This window comes from Ctenopharyngodon idella, chromosome 6 (genome assembly GCF_019924925.1).
Source record: "Ctenopharyngodon idella isolate HZGC_01 chromosome 6, HZGC01, whole genome shotgun sequence".
Lineage (NCBI taxonomy): Eukaryota > Metazoa > Chordata > Actinopteri > Cypriniformes > Xenocyprididae > Ctenopharyngodon > Ctenopharyngodon idella.
The window spans coordinates 4,550,219-4,563,360 of NC_067225.1; the positions used below are offsets into that span (position 1 = coordinate 4,550,219).

The window sequence follows — 13,142 nt, forward strand, 5'->3', positions numbered from 1 at the left end:
TCTAAGAGTGTTAAAGGAATGTACCGGGTTGAGTACAACTTTTATTAACAGCATCTGTGGTCTGCTTTTGATTGCCACATAATTTTCCGACTCGTCCCTCAGTTTGTCGAAACAAAGTTGCATTTACGTTACACTTTCAGTGGAAGTCTGTGAGGCAAGGCAGCGTTTAAAAACAGAAATATGAAAGCTTATATTTTCTGTTAAAGAACTTAATCTGTTTAAAGATATGTGTGTTAGCAGTAAAATCTAAATCACATCTAAATCAGTCTTCTTGTGAGACTACTTTTCAAGGCATATGAATGTCTAGTTATTATGCATTACTGGTGTAACTTCTGTAGACAAAGTTTGCTCCATTTAAACTGTACTTTGTGGATAGTTGTACTACTTTTCAAAAGTCTGGGGCCAGTAAGATTTTTTTTTAAAGAAATTAATACTTTTATTGAGCAAAGACACAGTAAATTGATCGATAGTGACTGTAAAGACATTGCTATGTTACAGAAGATTTCTATTTCAGATATATGCTGTTCTTTTGAACTTTCTATTCATCAATGAATCCTGAAAATAAAATAAAATAAATAAAATATCATGGTTCCAGCAAAACTATTAAGCAGCACAACTGTTTTCAACATTGATAATAATAAGAAAGGTTTCAGATCAGTATATTAGAATTTCTGAAGGAGTGATGATGCTGAAAATTCAGCTTTGCATCACAGGAATAAATTACATTTTACAATAAATTCAAATAGAAAACAGTTTAAATTGTACACAATATTTCACAATATTACTGTTTTACTGATTTTTTTTTATGAAATGAATGCAGCTTTGGTAGGCATATTAGACTTTTTTGAAAAACATTAATAAGCACTAAAATTAACTATTAAATTTTGGATAATTTGCCAACAAACAAAATGTCAAAATAAAATGTTTTCAAATGCATGAAAAGTTTTTATTCATGTCATTGGTTGCTATTTCTGGTCGCACAAACAATTAGTCTTATAGCAGTACTTTCAAAACAGTGTATGTTTTAAAATATATTTGTAAACACATTACTTTATACACAAGTTATGTTCCTTCATACAAACTGAGAGAACTCAAGTTTACTTTCTGTGGTAATAGACAACATGCTTAAGTTGTATTGACCGGAACATTGCTTAAAAAAATATTTGGCTCTTTTCACGTCCTGAACTTTGAACCTTGTCTTGCAACACTGCTTTAGAGGGAACCATGGGAGTCCAGGGTAGGAACTGCCAGTGCAGTTTGTAATTCCACATAAAGGCCTTTAAATCTCTTAGTTTGGATTAGACCCGATGAGACAGCAACACATTACTGCAGAGACCTCCAGGATGCCAAATACCTCCTGTCCTGACTGTCACAACCTCTTTCTCTCTCACTCTAAAGAAAACCCCCTGCACTGTTTCTGCATAAAGGTTAAGTCATTTTGGGTCTCCCATCAGATATTAAAGAGATTCTCTGATCGTACAGAACCTACATGTGGGAGAACAGAAGTGAGAAGAGAGCAGAAAACTGAGGTGGGAAAGCATCGGGAACATGAAAGTACAGTCCATCTTACAAGTTTTATAAGACAGAATCTGATACTGCCTTTTTCAGAAAATGAAAAGAATACTTGAGCTATTTGAAATTGTTCAATTCATTTTTGGACAACTGAATATAACCTGAAGACATGAGTTTTAGCAGGTTTTTCAAAAACATTTTACTTACTGTAAAATTTTTACATTTTTACTTACTGTATAATGTAAAAACATGCTGAATTTTCAGTTGTGCTGCTTCATATTTTTGTGGAAACTGTGATATATTTTTTCATGATTCTTTGATGAAAGTTCAAAAGAACAGTAATTATTTGCAATAGAAATCTTTTGCAACATTATAAATCTCTTAACTGTCACTTTTGATCAATGTATAGCGGCCTTGTTGAATAAAAGTATTAATTTCTTTAAAAAAAAAAAAATCTTACTGGCCTCAAACTGTTTAATGGTAGTTTATGCATTTATATATATGGAACAGACAGGCAAAGTATTTTGACAAAACCTGAGTAGAAGTGAAACCTCATTTCAGTTAGTTCATAATCTCATGTTCTTGTAAATCAGTGATTGTTTTAGTGGGTTTTGTACTACTTTGCAGAGGCAAGGAACAAACTGCCTCTAAACCAGGTGTGACCGCAAGCAATGTCGCAATGTTGTGTAGAAACAACACGGGGACATTTGACATGGGTCTGAAAAATTGAGGTACCCTTGTGAATTACCAATAAACATCTTTAAATATCTGGAGTAACTTGAGTAACACACATTGTTTGAATTGCACACTCAGTCTAATCTAGTTAGAAGAGTTGTCAGTTCATTATTAACCTGTTCTGACCCCAAGTATATCTGTGTGTGATTGGTGCTTGTGTGTGCATTTGTGTCTGTCATCCATCTTTGACCTTATTTATTCATCTTTTCTTTCATATCTCCTCTTTTAACACAAAAGGAATTGGCACAGACGGGCCTTCAGTGGCCCACCTAGTCTGCCCATTGTGTGACCTGGGCCTCCCCTTTGGTGCATTTGTCACTGCCATTATGGCTTTCATGGGTCTCCATCTCTCTCTGTCATCCCTCCATCTCTATGGCCTCTGATGAGTCTGAGAAGGTGGGCATGAATAGGGTGAATGAGGGAGTGCTGAGGGGTATTAAGGGGGATTTGGGGGATTGAGGGTCTTTTGCTATTGAGGTACATTAGACATGGTCAGCGATGAAGTGTCTGCCGCACAGCGTCACGCTCCCGGAGCCAAGAATAAGAGCGCCAGAGAATTCCACAGAAAACTCAACAGATTTCCAAAGAATTCAAATACTCAACATTCACAAAATTCTACCCCAGCCCCCCCCCCCCCCCCCCCTTCCACTTGCTGTGTGTTTTTCCTTATTAACTAGATTTTGAGAGTTTTGAATGAATGTTTCATTTTTGACTCCACTAATAGATTCATCAAGTGGAACTGCAAAAAAAAAAAAAAAAAGGTTTCCCAAACACTTCTGTTGATCAGACTTACTCAAATACTGAGAAAGTATTTTAACCCAGAAAAAATTACACAAATCAGCTTATTAAATAAAATATGAAATGTAAATATTTTTGACTTATCTTTGATATTAGTTTCTGCTAAAAGTGGAACTTTCAGCTGAAAGTTTCTCAGAATATTTCATTTTGAATATTTCTATATTACTATTTTTTGGGATATGGAATGATTTGTTTTTCCCCCTTCTAATAATAACTTTTTTTTATAGAGTTTTGAATAAAAGCTGTTTGCATAATATAAAATTGTAAATTATGATTTCTGGGTTATTGTAGTATTATTTATATACTATTAATTCGCTTTTATTCTTAAATTTCAGTTGGTATTTTAATTTTACCTAAAATTTTGGTTACGTGATTTTGTCATTATCATTATCATTATTATTATTTAACTATTTCTTTTTCACTTTTTTATTTCAGTTTTAGTTTTAGCAATTGTAGAACTTAAACTTATTTCAGTTGCCAAGGAAACATATGTTTTTTTTTTTTTTAATTCAGTTTTATTTTAGCTTTTTATCAGTTACTGTAAGTGATTTAATAGTTTTAATTTTAATTTTAGTCAATTATAATATCACTGTTTCAGTTACCAGTAGAATGTAGTACTCTTCTTGGCTCCAGTGAACACAGTTTGCCATATTTAAATCATTCTACAGAATTCAGCAAATTTTCCAAATATACTATAGTATACCCTGATGTTCTTTGACTTACCTTGGAATATTATGTAAATACCATGGTACATGAATATGGTAATCTTTCAGTACCATGGTACATACACAAGAATACAGACTGCATATAAAGAAGGAAACTTAATGTGAAAAACTAATGTGAGAATTGCAACAGTAAATAAATGGCAATCATCATTTTGATAGAGGCATCAGCTGCTAAGAAGAAGCACATCTTGATTTACAATATATTACTGATCATAATCTTGACATTGTTTTGGAGATATCATTCATTTCTCTTTAAAGTAGTGTATTTTTATCCTGGAAAACTTTTTTTTGGGGGGTGTAATCAAGATGATCCCGTGTGGACAGACTACTCTTAAAGGTACTGTTTTATCAAAGTGTATGAGTATTTCCATTTGATAATATGGTAACAAGTTTAAGTGATTCAGTACAAAAGTGTGAAAAAATGTGCTTGGTTACAGGACATCAGACCACCTCTCTAGTCTCTACAAAGTGGGTAATGTTTGGTGTTTGTGTGTGTAAAAACAAGACAGATGCTGCTGTGGTTTCTCTGTGACGCATCAGGAAGTGTATGTTTAAGTGTGATTGAGCATGTGTTTGTGCATATGTGTGTGTGTGTTTACTAGGGCACTAACAGGGTAGTTTGTGTTAAAGTGAAGCTGTGTGTGCATATATTCTTAGCTTATGTAAGATCTCAGATGAGTGTTTACACGTCGGGTTTACCTGAGCCTCATGCGCTATCAAACACCTAATGGAAAAATTAACTGGGTGAACCATTTTAAGCTCTGGGGAGATCACCACAGAGACCCATTAATTCCCATGACAGGCTGAAAATATATCAAAATCCCTTCCTCAACTTCTAATTAAACTTTTAATGATCTGCTGCTTCATCTTCCACAGGCTGACAACTACAGCAAAATCAATGTTGTATTTTAGAATAACATTATGTTGGAACTGCTGCAGGTCTTGGAAGAGGTCCAGTCGTTTGCACTGATGAGAGATGGAGGTTAATTAGATTAAAAATAGCAAGACGTACACCATCTAACACGTCAGGAGAAGATGAAGCCGTCCACTGCTGCTCACTGTTGTCCTTTTATCTGGGTGTCCATCTGTTTTCTATCTGTTCTTGCAGTTTTTGGTTTATTTAGTTGATTCTTCAATCTGTTATCTGTATTTTCATCATTTACTCTTCCATATGCAATTCCAAACCCATTTTTCTTTCTTCCCTGCTATGCAAAAGGAACAATTTTGAAGATTTAGGCCTGTTCACACCAATAACTATAATGATAAAGATCTAAAAATTGTTCTAAATGTTAAAGAATAGCAGAGTCCATACCACAACTATAATGATAACAGACAGCCAATCAGAATTCATCTTTCTTTAAAGAGCTCAAGCATTTAAAGCGGCAGATGACAAAACTGCAGTGCGTGCTAAGAATAAACAGAACAATATCATCCACTCAAAAAGTCCATATTCCAAGTTTTTCCAAGATTCAAATTTTAATAACATGATTATTTTGTCATCTCTCCTTATGTCAGGACCCTCTCACTTTTCCTAAGTACGGGAGTGGTTGTTGCGGTAACCATGACAGCATTGCCGTTCTGGGCAGGACCACTGTCCTTCGCTGGACTTGTCATCTTCCGCTTCCTCTCTCTGCCTCTCGTCATGTCACAGACGCCATCACTCACAGCGACCTCTGACCTGGAGCCTGTGCCCTCTCTGCCTGAAGAGTGCCGGAGAAAAATGCACCCTGTTACCTCCTACACAGGTGGGTGTAAAATACCTTGCTCTCTCCTGCCCTTTCCATCATTTGCATTTGAAGCCAAAGGTTAAAACGATAAGCTTTTGAATGATTTTTTCCCCTAAAAATGTCAGTGTCGAGCTTTTCCACAAAAACTGCTCGTGAAACGTGCATAGCCGAATGTCCACATTGCAGCTAGACAAGAAGAGACCATCTAACTGAAACCAGAGACAGTATAAGGAGGATAAAAAGAGAAAAATGATTGGGAGAAATCCCATTGCTCAATTTGGTGGCTGAAACTTTTCAGATACAAGAGACAAAAAGACATCACCTGCTTTTTATTCTACACAGATACATGTTTTAGCTCCACAAGATTTATTCACCAGGAATGCATTATATTAATCAAAAGTGACAGTAAAGACATTTATAATGTTAAAAAAGATATCTGTTTCAAATAAATACTGTTCTTTTGAACTTTCTATTCATCCGAGAATACTGAAAAACACAGAAAACCACAAAAATATGAAGTAGCACAACTATTTTCAACATTGATAATAATAAGAAATGTTTTTTGAGCACCAAATCAGCATATTAGAATGATTTCTGAAGGATCAGTTATTTTGAATTTTCACAATATTACTGTTTTTACTGTATTTTTGATCAAGTAAATGCGATAGTAAATAGTAAATGGCCTTGGTGAGCATAAGAGATTTCTTTCATAAACATTAAAAAATCTTACTGACCCCAAACTTTTGAACAGTTGTGCGACTTGATTTGGACTAAAGAAGTTTATTCTTTCTACATTCAATCCAATACATGATGTATTAGCGTGACAGTGAATGCCAGTATGCCTAACAAGTGAACTGATTTGCCTTACAGGGACTTGTATACATGTAAAGAGACCAACCTCGCTTCATGTGTTAAAAACATGTGCACTTTGACTCTTGGAAAGTGCGTAAAGATTCAATCAGATTAGAGCTGTTTGTTTTGAGAAAAATCTCTTTTGTATGGATTTTACATGGATTTTTAATGGCCTGTTGGCGATCCAGGGTACGTTTTCATCTAAGACCAGTTAACTGCCAGCAGTCTTCTTTTTATCATATGCTGCCCAGATGTTAAAGGTTAACACAGTTGTGTGTACTATCAGGAGTATGCTCACACACCCTGCAGTTTCTAATATCACACACTAACTGACACAGTCTGCCCTTTTAATATGCAAGTGTTTGCGTCTGTATTGACTTATAATTCCTCCATAACACAAGTGTTAGCAAATTGCATTAGTAGCTGATGTACTATTAAAGGCATTTTTTGCCCATAGAGAAAGATTCAGGAGTATTTATTTTTCAAGTGGGAGACAGTGAGGGTGTAGTCGTCTGTTTCTGGGTGATAACGACTTTGATTTACAGCAAAGCTCACTTCAGCACTGTTTGGAGAACTAATAGGCTCCATACACAATGTTTCTTCTCTTCATCCTAACTGCTCCTGTCTGAACATTTCATCATTAGTCACTGTTTTCATTTACAGTGGCCGCCAAAAAGTATTTAGACACTTAAGTCACCTTTTGCTTATTTCCACTAAATTCAAGCCTGGTTCACACTGTATATTTTTTTGACCGCGATTTTGCTGTCTGAGACTAATTTTCTTTACTTTCCTCGTATGGCAAAAACTAACTTCATACACAAAAACTGACCAAAGTTTTAACTACTAGAAGATGTACAGTACCGGTCAAAAGTTTGGAAACATTATTATTTCTAATGTTTTTGAAAGAAGTCTCTTATGCACATCAAGCCTGCATTTATTAAAAATACAGAAAAAACAGTCATATTGTGAAATATTATTACAATTTAAAATAATGGTTTTCTATTTTAATATACTTTAAAATATGACTTATTTCTGTGATGCAAAGCTGAATTTTCATCATTACTCCAGTCTTTAGTGTCACATGATCTTTCAGAACTCATTCTAATATGCTGATTTATTATCACAATTGTGCTGCTTAATATTTTTTTATAAGCTGTGATACTTTTTTCAGGATTCTTTGATGAATAAAAAGTTTAATATCAGCATTTATTTAAAAAATAGAAATCTTTCGTAACAATATACACTAACGTTCAAAAGTCTGGGGTCAGTCTTTTTTTTCTTTCATTTTTTTTGAAAGAAATTAATACTTTTATTCAGCAAGGATGCGTTAAATTGATAAAAAGTGATAGTAAAGACTTATATTGTTAGAAAATATTTATATTTTAAATAAATGCTTCTCTTTTAAACTTTTTATTTATCAATGAATCCTGAAAAAAGTATCACAGGTTCCAAAACATATTAAGCAGCACTGTTTCCAGCATTGATAATAACTGAGTGAGTATCGAATCAGCATATTAGAATGATTTCTGAAGGATCATGTGACACTGAAGACTGGATTAATGGCTGATGAAAATTCAGCTTTGCATCACAGGAGTAAATTATATTTTAAAGTATGTTAAAATAGAAAACCATTATTTTAAATTGTAATAATATTTCACAATATTACTGATTTTTCTGTATTTTTGATCATATCATGCAGACTTCTTTCAAAAACATTAGAAATAGTAATGTTTCCAAACTTTTGACAAGTACTGTATATTGTACAGTCAGACATGAAAGATAGTCAGTCTTGCATGGTCTGTCTTGGCTTTTACTTAAGATTTCACTGTTCTCATAACATACAATCTGGCAAACAGAAAAAGAAGTCTAAAAGTGAAGACCGCCCCCATCCCTTTAACTCTTTCCCCAAAAGACATACAAGCCAAGCTGTTGTCAACAAACCCGAATGCATGAACTGAACTCCAGATAGAGAGCTTTTCTAATTGGCTAAATGTTCTGATTGGCAAATAAGCACCTTTGGACCTTTAAGTGCCCAAATACTTTTTAGGCTCCCTGTATCTTCTCCTTTACCTCCAACAAGAAGCACAGCAGCATTGTCGTCACTGATGTTTATTGAAGTCAAAATGTTTGGCAGTGCACATTCAGATCACTAAAATGATTTTATGCAGTGTATTATTTTGAAAAGTAGCGTGAAAGTAGTGTATCCAGATGTTTTGTTTTTTGTGAAGGTTGTACAAGTTTCGCAAGTTTTACAAGAATTTGCCAGCTATCCTTTCACCTCCTTCCTGCCTTTCTGTATGTGGGTTGTGTTGTTTTCTCGTATGTGGCTGATGTTGTGACTGGCCGTCTGGTTTCATAAGCATCACACCTCATTAATGGTCCGTGTGTGTGGTTTGGACTCCCAACCCTTGCTTTCCCTTGTCTCTCTCAATGTTCCTCTAGGACAGCATATATTAAGTATCTTCACAAATACAGCTGAAGTTCACCAGGTTGCCAGCAGCTGTTTCTGCCTCTGAATGTACGAAAAACATTGTTGGTGGGCTGTGTAACTTGCTATAGTTTTTAAAAATCTGATCATGCACTACCGTCCAAAAGTCAGGGTCAGTAAAATTTTTTTCTAAAGAAAATAATACTTTTGTTAAGCAATGATGCATTAAATTAATCAAAATGACCAGTAAATACATTTATTAATGTTACAAAAGCTTTCTATTTCAAATAATGCTGCTCTTTTTAACTTTCTATTCATCAAAGAATCCCGAAATGTATCACAGTTTCAACAACAATGTTCATTCAGCAATGTTGATCCAATGTTTTCAACATCGAAAACAATAAGAAATGTTTCTTAAAAACAAAATCAGCATATTAGAATAATTTCTGAAGGGTCATGTGACACTGAAGACTGGAGTAATGATGCTGAAAATTCAGCTTTGATCACAGGAATACATTTTACAATATATTCACATAGAAAACAGTTATTTTAAAGTTTAATAAAATAACATCTTAATAAGATAACAATATTATCGTTTTACTGTATTTTTGATCAAATAATTGCAGCTTTGGTGAGCATAAGAGACTTCAAAAACGTTAAACAGTCTTACCGACCCCAAACTTTCCAATGATAGTATAACTGTACAATAGATTTCAGTAACAAAGATGTCATTCTATCACATTATGCAGGGAAAAAGTGTTTGTATGTAAATTGCATCAGTGGATAATGCATCTTATCATGAACAAGATTATTAATGCATGAATCAAACTCATTTACAATCTTGACAGTTACTGGCATGGTTTGCTAAACATCAGAACTGTTTGTGTGCAGAGACAAATCATACAGAACAGTGCTATTGCTCACAGCAACATGAAGAGTAAATGCTGATAGTCGCCACATCATCATTTGCATAGAGTTTACTTATGGGATTTTTCTAATTTTGTGGGATTAGTGTTGCACATGTTCTCCAACATCTGTCTAAACAGTGGAAAACAGCAGCTAAACAACAGATCAAACGTTCAAGCTCACGGCTAACTGTCTAAATGTCACCTGTGGCTCTTTTCTGCCGTAGCTTTGAGCCCATGGCTGTCCTCTTTCTCTCTGCCTGGAGTGAATGACTATTCGCCGCTCGCACTCGACCTCACCAGAAACCAGCTGATAGTGGGAGCCAGGTAACACACACACACACACACACACACACACACACACACACACACACACACACACACACACACACAGAAACACAGAAGTACAAGCCCAATTGAGCCTGTCAAACCTAAAGTATCTTTCTCTCTGTGTAGGAATCATCTCTTCCGGTTGAGTTTGAGCAACGTCTCTCTTCTGCAGGTAGTACTTTCTCTTTCTCTTCATTCTCCTTCCCATCTGTCCATTCAATCATCTTGACGTCTCTAGAAATGCAGAACCAGCACTGTCCATTTAATTCATCCAATGCCAGACACGCACAGACTCAGTCTTTTACTATGATTGCCCACATGTTCAAAAGTGCTGACGCACAGAAGCTGAAATATCAAGCACACACACACACACACACACACATACACACACACACACACACACACACACACACACACACACACACACACACACACACACACACACACACCTTCAGTAGCATGTTATTGTGCAGATGTTTGAGAAGCACTGACTTCCAAGACAGCTGCATCATGTTCAACGTCCTGATTTGACCTCCTCTCCTCTGAATCTCTTGAAAGGAACCCAAAATAATTGATACATCAAAAATGATTTATTTATTATTATTATTTTATTTTATTTTGTTCTTAATAGAATAATTAATTCACAAAAAATAAATTTCTATCATAGTTTTCTTATCCTTATGTAGAGTATGTTTTAGGCATAATAATCAGACATAGGGTAGAAAATGTTTTGGATCAGGGTAATAAAATCTTTTCATTTTATTTTATTTTATTTTATTTTATTTTTGTTCTTAATTTTTTATAAAGAGTATTTTTTGGGCTTAAGGATCACACATGATCATGGAAAACTGTTTTTGGTGCAAGAAACCTTCACAAGCCAATAAAGTGTAGAATATGGTCTCTTCAACAAGCAGACATCTGTACTCTTATGTTTGTCTGCTGCTACAGCCTGTCTGCGTTTGAGGTGAGAAGCTGCCAGTAGACAGCAATCTCATATGGGAGTGGATTCAAATTGGCGTTGTTCTTCTTGAAGGATATTCGAGACCACCGCTGCACTTACTGTGTGGTGGGAGCGCTGAGATTGTGTTGTGCTTGCGTGACATGCCTGTTGAAAGCTTTGAGCGGTTGTGTGATATTTAAGAGTGACTTTGCTGGTGTTTGTTGAAGACCCTGGTGAACTCTATAAACATTCACCGTAACCCTGAGAGGGGGTGACGCCCTGGAGGAAGATCTCACAAGAATCTGTCAGAATCCAGTGATTTAAAGTGACCTCCTGATCCTGTGTCCACAAGAGTGACCCACAGTCACCCCTCGAGCAAACACACACTCAAACACACACACGGCAGTGTGACAAGCTCCTCACTGCAGTCCTGTACATATCTGTTCTGAAAGAAATCATTCAGAATTTACATATTTCACATACATTTAAGCAAAATTATGTTATATCATGTTGATCCATCATGAACAAATGTCATTTCCAGCTCATCTCAAATCACCATTCATTATGCAAATGACATTTTATAATAAAAAGGCATAATCATTTGCTAAAATAATTCCATAGTGAACATTTTATGTATCCTAAACTTACACAATTAAAAATGAATTAAATGGCAAAATTACAGCTTGAGTGGAAATTACAAAATATATTAAAAATGCTGACAAAAATGCTTAAAAAAAGCTATGGACTAGCTGTAATTTTGCTTAAAATTGATAAATAATTTATTAAATTATTTATTTTATTTTATTTTATTTTATTTTATTTTATTTTATTTTATTTTATTTTATTTATTCAAAATTCACCACGCTGGGATATTTAAAGTGCCTGAAGTAATACCGATAAACAAATTTGAAAAGTCTAATAATATGAAGATCACTGCTTAAAGTAGAAGTTTCGAGAAGCAGCTGTATTAAAAATCTAATTGCACCATTAGCATCACCAAATTGAGTTTCAAAAATAATGACTTTTTACACAGATTTTCTGAAAACTCGCACTGTATTCCACTAGTCAAACATACAATATGATGTTGTGGAAAGTTACAAAGTACAAGTTACAAAGAATTGCGTTACAATATTGTGGTAACCCCCTAAAAAGTAACTAATTGCATTAGTTAGTTACTTTTTATGGAAAGTAATGTTACATTACTTTTGCGTTACTTTTTTTCACCTGGGCTGGGCTTAACAACAACAACAAAAAAAAAGTTCTAGTTTTTGGCAAATGTAAAGGCCCTTTAACTCTAAGGGCCAGATTTACTAACAACTTGCAAACCCTCTTTTACCATTAAAAAAAATACCGTCAGAATTTATTAATGACACGCAGTGAAAAATTTGCGCTGCAAAGGCATGGACAGGGTTATTTTTGCGGCTGACTTTATTGCATTTGCATTTGTAGGAGTTTCCCTTTCAGACGCAAAATTTATGGGAGGAGAGTATTTAAATGAATCATGCAAGGTGATTTACTAAGATTTGCACTAGTTAATTCACTGGTATTTGCGCCATTATTTAAAGGCTGAAGGAAATGCAAATTCATGCCTGTACAGTAGAGGGCGCAGCTTAAACTAACCTTTCAGCTGTGCTGCCATTCTGGATTCCAGAAGAATAGGACACATGAGAAAAACGTTCAACACTCTTGCTTTATCAATAAAAACAAAAATGAAACTCAAATGTGATGTTTAAGTCATTTTTGCTTATTAGTATGGTTGAATTGGATCATCAACAGTCAGCAGCAAAGACATTGGTTAATAAAGTGAGATTAAATACATAAAGTATATTTGTGTTATTTAACATATTTAATTATTGCAGGTTTGTGTAATATTCTGAGTTTCCATTTCACTGTTTTTATTCATTCTGAGGAATACTGAATCTGTTTTTGTGCAACTGAGATGAGTAAATGCATGCTCACATTTAGTCTAGAACTACAATATCCATGTTCACACAGCAATGCACCATTACTCACGATTCCTCTCAACATGGGGACAGGAGAGCTGTCAGTCAATAAATGAGAAAACAAAGTAATTGCGTTACTTATTTGAAAAAGTAACTCCGATATTTTGGTGTAAATTTAAAAGTAATGCATTATTTTTCTAGTTACTTGAAAAAAGTAATCTGACTACGTAACTCAAGTTACTTGTAA

The 13,142-nt window shown here is 34.7% G+C and overlaps 1 protein-coding gene across 1 annotated transcript in view; it reads left to right on the top strand.

The window, feature by feature from the left end:
- The window catches only part of sema5bb (sema domain, seven thrombospondin repeats (type 1 and type 1-like), transmembrane domain (TM) and short cytoplasmic domain, (semaphorin) 5Bb), a 70,229-nt gene that overhangs the window by 26,998 nt on the left and 30,089 nt on the right, over window positions 1–13,142 (top strand). The window contains exons 3-5 of the mRNA XM_051897023.1: window positions 5,286–5,515; window positions 9,910–10,009; window positions 10,139–10,184. Of these exons, the coding sequence (XP_051752983.1) occupies window positions 5,332–5,515; window positions 9,910–10,009; window positions 10,139–10,184 (330 nt within the window). The 5' untranslated portion in view covers window positions 5,286–5,331. The remainder of the gene's footprint in view (window positions 1–5,285; window positions 5,516–9,909; window positions 10,010–10,138; window positions 10,185–13,142) is intronic.